The following is a 6487-nucleotide window of genomic DNA, read 5'->3' on the forward strand; positions in this document are numbered from 1 at the left end:
CCCCGGTCCCGGTCGCGCTCCGCCCGCCGGCCCCACCGCCCCGCCCACGTGACCCCGGCGCGAGTGACGCCACGCCGCCCCGCCCCGCCCCGCCCCGCCCCTGGCGCGCGGCCCGGCCCCGCCCCGCGCCTCCCGCGCGTGCGCGGCGCTTCCCGCCAAAACCGGGTTGAGGGGAGCGGCGTCCTCGCCCACCATGAGCGGGACGGTGCTGGACGGGACCCCCATCGCCGTGGACTTCTGGAGCCTGCGGAAGGCGGCCGGCGCTCGCCTCTTCTTCCTGTCCCATATGCACTCGGACCACACGGTGGGGCTGTCTAGCACATGGAGCCGCCCGCTGTACTGCTCCCCGCTCACCGCCCGCCTCCTGCATCACCGCCTGCAGGTAGGTGTGTCCCGCCCGCCTCTGCCCTCATCGCCTGGGCATCTCCATGTGCCTGTCCCAACCCTTGTCATCTGGCCTGCCCTGCCCTCACCTTGGCCTCTGCAGGTGCCGAAGTGCTGGATCCGGCCGCTGGAGGTGGGGCAGAGCCATGTCGTGGGTGAGGTGACGGTGACGCTGATCGACTCCAACCACTGCCCTGGCTCCGTTATGTTCCTCTTTGAGGGCACTTTTGGCACCATCCTCTACACAGGTACAGGGCAGGTTCCCACAATCACAGAGTCACAAAATGGGTTAGGTTGGAAGGGACCACAGTGGGTCACCAATGTCTCGCTCAAGCAGGGTTATCCCAGAACACATGGCACAGAATTGTGACAAGGTGGTTTTGAAATATCCTCCATGAGGGAAACTCCACACCCTGTCTGGGCCCTGTCCTGCCATCCCTGTCCTTGCAGGAGATTTCCGCTACACGAGCGCCATGCAGGGCGAGCCGGCGCTGAGGGGCCGCCACATCGACCGCCTGTACCTGGACAACACGCACTGCCACCCCCAGCGGGCGCTGCCCTCGCGGGCGCTGGCCACCCGCCAGGCCGCCCACCTCATCCGTGCCCACCCGCAGCACCACGTGGTCATCGGTGAGTGCTGCCCTCCCTCCTGCCAGCACGGCCCCAGCCAGGGCTTGCGTCCCCCTGCCCTGTCCCTGAGCTGCCGCTCCCCTGGCAGGTGTGTACACCCTGGGCAAGGAGACGCTGCTGGTGGAGCTGGCGCTGGAGTTCAGCACGTGGGTGGTGGTGAGCCCCTGGCGCCTGGAGCAGATGCGGCTGCTGGAGCTGCCCGATGTGTTCACCGCCGAGGAGGGCACGGGCTGGATCCGCGCCGTGGATGTCGCTGAGATCTGCTGGGACGCGCTGGTCACCTGGAACGCGCAGCACCCCACCATCGCCATCATCCCCACGGGCAGGCCCGTGAAGGTCACCCACCCCAACATCCACCTCGTCCCCTACTCGGATCACTCGTCCTTTGAGGAGCTGCGTGAGTTTGTGAAGTGGCTGAAACCCTGCTCCGTCATTCCCATTGTGAAGGATGACATGTGCCAGGTTTACTTTCAGGAATACCTGAGCTCTGCTCCCCAGGTACTTCCTGACTTCGGAGTCTCAAAGTCTGTGCAACAGTCTGGACATCAGCAAAGCCGAAGGAGGGGGCAGAAACCCACAAGTCTCTGGAAAAGAGCCCTGGGGAGTTCTGTGCCCCGAGGGGTTGTTTATGACTCCCCAGAGAAAAATACTGAGAAACCTGAAGTGTTTACAGATGTTAAGGTTCCTCAGCACTACTGTGAGCCAGCTCTCTGCTCAAAAGAATGCTGCACTTCTCACAGGGGTGAGAAGGAAGAGCTGAGTGGGGAACAGCCGGGAGCAGCAGGAGCTGCACCTGTTTCCAGTGAGCACCTTGCAACTGGACTTGCAGAGCAGTATTTACTCACTCCCTTACACGTCCTAAAGCAGTTTTCCTCACAGAAGTTTGATCAGCTGGTAGAAGACTTCCTTCGGAAGAAAGATACGCCCTGAAAAATTGTGTGACATTGCTGGTGCTAGTGCAGCAGGTAGCAGTGTTTCATTCTGCTTCATGCTCAGGTTTCCCATCCATTAGGAGAGAGGAGCTCAGCTCTGGGGCTCTACTTTCTTTACCTCTTTATAGAGGACAAAGAGGAAACTAGAGACAGTTTGTGGATGGTACTTCTTAAAAACTTACTTTTTGTTTGTTTGTTTTTGGTTTTGTTTTTTTTTCTACATCTGCTGTGTCCCCACACTGTGCTGGGCACTGTGGTCCCACTGTCTGTGTGCCTTGTGTCCGTCCACCTTCTGCAGTGACTTGCCCGTCCCCCGTTAGAAAAGTCAGTGAGAGGTTGATTCAAGCAGAGGTGCAGAGTGTGTGAACTGTTTGCAGCTGAGTAATTAGAGTAATTAATGGCTGGAATGTGATTAATGGAGCAAGGAGGGGAATCTGAGACCCTCAAAGATTCTCCTTTCTGTAAGTCTGTGATACCTCACCGATTATGAGCAGTTCATTCAGAAGTGTTACAAATGTTTTTTATTAAGGTGCTTTTTTGAAATGCTGCTAAAAGAAATGTAGAAAAAGAAGTGCCTTGAAATCCAATAATTTGTTTTCTATCTGTTAATCTACTAATACTTGCAGCTTTTGCATTCAGCCACCCAACTGCAGCTGGATGGTTCCTGCTCTCCTGAAAGTGCCATCTCAGTGCTAATTGGCAGTGCTTTTCCAGGTTTGTGGTTAGGAAAAGTAGGAATTATCTGGGCTCTTGAGTTGTAGGCTTTGCAGAGTGGGTCACTAAATTCTCTGCAGTCTTTTGCACCTCTGAATTCTGTTTGATTGCAAAGCACTCCTGGTTACTGCCAGTGTTCTGCCTTCCCTTTCTGCCTGCTCTTGTCCTGCAGTGGCAAATGGAATGGGAGATAATGGAACATCTGCCTGGTGGTGTGAAGTGATTAGTCTGAGCAGCATTGTTTGCAAAGATTGTGACTGAACAGCAGAACTGGCTCTGTTAGTTAGAGGTTGGGCACTTTCCCACTCTGGATTGGCTGCAGAGCCCCGGCCTGGCACAGCTGGGAAGTGTCTGTAGTGTGACAAACCACTGGGTACCCACTGCAGCTGACCGTGCCAAACAGCACTGCCAACGTTTCAAATTGGGCCCTCACGTGGTCAGGGCAGCTGGAGTGGAAATGGTCACTGGACACTGTCCTGGAACAGCAAACCAGTTTGTTGCTCAGCTCTCTTGATCCTCCTTTTGGTACTGTCTAGGCAAAATGTTTCAGAATTTTCTGAACATAGTGTCCTACAGGGCCTTTCCAAGTGGCAGCTAGATGGGCTGAATTCCCTGAATTGAGACAGAAAAGGAAGTTTGCTCTTGGAGGGAAGCCAGGCCTTGTGAAAAGCAGAGGTGCCCCTGGATGCAGCAGTCACAAACAGGGCTGTCCAGAACAGTGAGAGTGCTGACAGCCAGAGTGGGGATGTTTGGAAAGCTGTTTGTTTGGCAAACGTGAATCCTGACTGCCAACCCTGTGCTCTCCCAGGCATGGCAATGTTTATCCCTGTTACATAAGGAGTGCCTGTCCCTGGGGCTGCTGTGGTTCTGCCTGCCAGCTGCCATGGGGACACTGGAGGTGACAAACAGTGTCCTGTGAAGCTGCAAGGGTAGCTTGAGCCTCCTGCTGTGGGCCCTGTGTCCTGCTGCTTGGAGTTTTCTGCGTGCATTATTTCCTGATCAAACTCAACTGCAGAGCTCCAGCAGGTGGGTGTGAGTGGAGACACCTGCACGTTTTGTAACATGGAAATGACAGTGCTGTGCTTGTGGAGAGCTGGCTGCTGCCTGGGAGATGCAGGCTGTTATTTAAATATTATTGAAATTCAAGTGACTCATTTGACAGGCAGGAGAGTGAAGCACTGCCAGAACTCCCAAATTCCAGGTCCTGCTTTGAGCAGCCTCTGTGCTGCTGGGGAGGAATGCTCACCTTCTGAGTCACTGCTCCACTTGGGCATGTTGCAAATGACCTGGGAGATTTGATGTTTTGTGGCATCCAGCCTTTTTTCTTTTGTTCTTATCATCTATTTATTAAAGTCAATGAGGTGGAGAACCTCCTGGCCAGCCTCTGGGCAAAAAGGAGTTGTAAATGGTAATTCTTTACAGGGGTAAATCTGAGCTTTAATCATGCACAAACAAGTGAACATTGCAGACTTCAGAGTCTGGGGATCTGCATCCCATTTCTGTGTTCTCAGTTAAAGCTGCAGAATAAAATGCTGGCTTCACTTTCTAGAGCTGAAAGGGTAATTCCTGTCACTTGAGGAGGGAATTATCCATCATGCTGAGCCAAGGAAACCTAAAATCTCTGTGGCTTTAAAAGGCAATAGAAGCAGGAGAGACTTGGCCAACAGTTTGTTGGAGATCTTTGCCCCAGCACAGCAGGTGCACAAGGCATTTTTGTGCCAAACATTTCTTCTCTGTTAGGTGTTTAAATACTACTTTTGTGTGCTGTCCTAAAACGCTGGAAGATAAAATGGGGCCTTGTGGGGAAAATTGGAATTGCTGACTGTTGGGGCTTCTGGGCATCCTTCAGCTTCCCCTGAAGATGGGTTTAGTGATGGACTGGCAATGCTGGGTCAGCGGTTGGATTCTGTGATCTTAAATTAATTTTCCAACCTAAAAGTTTTCATGAAGTGTCCTGGCAGTAAATATTTGGCTCTTACAGGCCTTATTGTCCCTCAGCCTTGTCTCCACCATTTCCCCGTTTTCTTGGCTCCCAGGGGAGCAGCTCAGTGTCAGTCAGCTCAGCTGCACTGCTGTCACAGGTGTGTTTTGGTCAGAGCAGGGACAGGGAGAAGCTGCAGCCCAGCAGCTGAGGGGATCTGAGGGCTGCATGCTTGGAAACTTCAGTTATCCTGGCAGGGAACAGAATGTGCTCTGAGCGAAGTCCTCCCGAATCTACCCACACAGAGCATGCTCCAGCTGCTTATCTCTGCTCCACAGTTGGGAACCAAGCCCCAGTGGGGGGAAACAGCTCAGCCAAGGCCTTACAGAGGAACAAGGAACGAGCTGAGTTCCCCTTGGCAAGTTTTCAGTGCTGTTTTACCAAGCTGTGATCAAATGCTGGCATGTTGTGAGGGCAGGTTCTGGAGCAGAGCTGCCTGGGGAGGCTCAATCACTGCTCTGTGAACAGCTCAGTTGGCTCTAACTTCTCAGAACAGTAGGAAAGCAGAAGGAGAGTGCCCTGTTGATGCTGTGGAAAAGGGAACATTGTTCTCTAGGTTGTTGTTGAGAGGCTGAGGTAAAACTTGCCTTGCTCCTGTGCTCCACAGAGACAAGTGTGTAATGTCACCTTGCAGGGAAACACTCCAGAGCGCTGCTGGGTTGGGTTTCTGACTCTGCTTCCCCAATTGTGAGGCCAAAGCACCTCCAGCAACTTCTCCCTTCCTTGCTGCAGAGCTGCTCTCTGTTCCTGCAGCACAGGGGCTTCTTTCCTAGATTAAAAAAACTGCAATGGTGAAAGCTTTCCTTCACCAGAAAATGAATGAGTTTACATAATTACCTCTATGGTGTGGTGTCACTTTGGACTTACTCTAAAGCCTAAAATATTTGTGTTTTTTTTTTTTTTTTTTATGGAGTCCTCTGAAGAGGTACTAGAACATGTTGAAAAGGTTGAATCACTTTGATAATCACGTGAGGTGAGCTCCTGTGGATGTTCTTTGTGTGTTTGTAATTCCTTCTGATGAATTTGGGGTGTTTTGCCACAGCCACTGCCGTGCTGAAGTTTTTCTGGCTGTGGCTTTGCCCTTGGCCAAAGCCCAGCCTGAGGCACAGGCAGCCACGGGTTGTGCAATAAAACCTTTGGGACAGACCTTGACCAGGAGCCTCTTGGCTGTGGCTCGGGGAGGCTGGGACTTGCTGAGCAGATCTGGGGAAGGCGAGGATCGTGTTCCATGTGAGCCTGCAGAGAATCCTGCCCAGAGGACTGAGTCCTCCCTGTCTCAGGGTACAGAGCTCCTGGACAGTGTTTGGCTGGAGGGGGTTCACACTCGTTGTGCTGTGTTCATGTAAACAGGAAGCTGTGAGAGTTGCTGAGGTTTTCATAGAATCACGGAATGGGTGAGGATGGAAGGGACCTTAAAAATCATCAAGTTCCAAACCCTGCTATGGGCAGGAACAACTTCCACTACACCAAGTTGCACTTGGACACTTCCAGGAATGGGGCAGCCATGACTTCTCTGTGAATCTGTGCCAAGGCTTTGCCACCCTCTGAATAAAGAATGTTTTCCTAATATGTAATCTAAACCTACTCTCAGTCTGAATTTTGGTAAGACTATTTGTAATTTTTATTTTTAAATATTGTCAACTTTTGCAAGAAAGCAAATAAACGTCTCTGTTACACTGACTTGGGAAAAAATGTTGTGGAGTTCTTGAGTGGGTGATGGTGACCTGACTGGATTAAATCCCTTCTTGGAAGCATCTGACCTGGTCCCACCTGCCTGTGCCAACAAGGTCATGGCAGAGCACAAGGCACGGGATTGTGTCCAGATGGCTCTGGAATAGCTCCAGTT

At 52.3% G+C, this 6487-nt stretch overlaps 1 protein-coding gene across 1 annotated transcript; it reads left to right on the plus strand.

Moving 5' to 3' along the window:
- The first annotated feature begins 178 nt into the window (after nt 1–178).
- On the plus strand, nt 179–1944 carry DCLRE1B (DNA cross-link repair 1B). The gene is made up of 4 exons (XM_036398559.1): nt 179–382; nt 488–632; nt 835–1014; nt 1103–1944. Exons 1-4 carry the CDS (start codon nt 194–196, stop codon nt 1942–1944), a joined length of 1356 nt encoding a protein of 451 aa, XP_036254452.1. The 5' UTR covers nt 179–193.
- The last annotated feature ends 4543 nt before the right edge of the window (nt 1945–6487 follow it).

The sequence above is a fragment of the Molothrus ater genome, chromosome 25 (assembly GCF_012460135.2).
Source record: "Molothrus ater isolate BHLD 08-10-18 breed brown headed cowbird chromosome 25, BPBGC_Mater_1.1, whole genome shotgun sequence".
NCBI lineage: Eukaryota > Metazoa > Chordata > Aves > Passeriformes > Icteridae > Molothrus > Molothrus ater.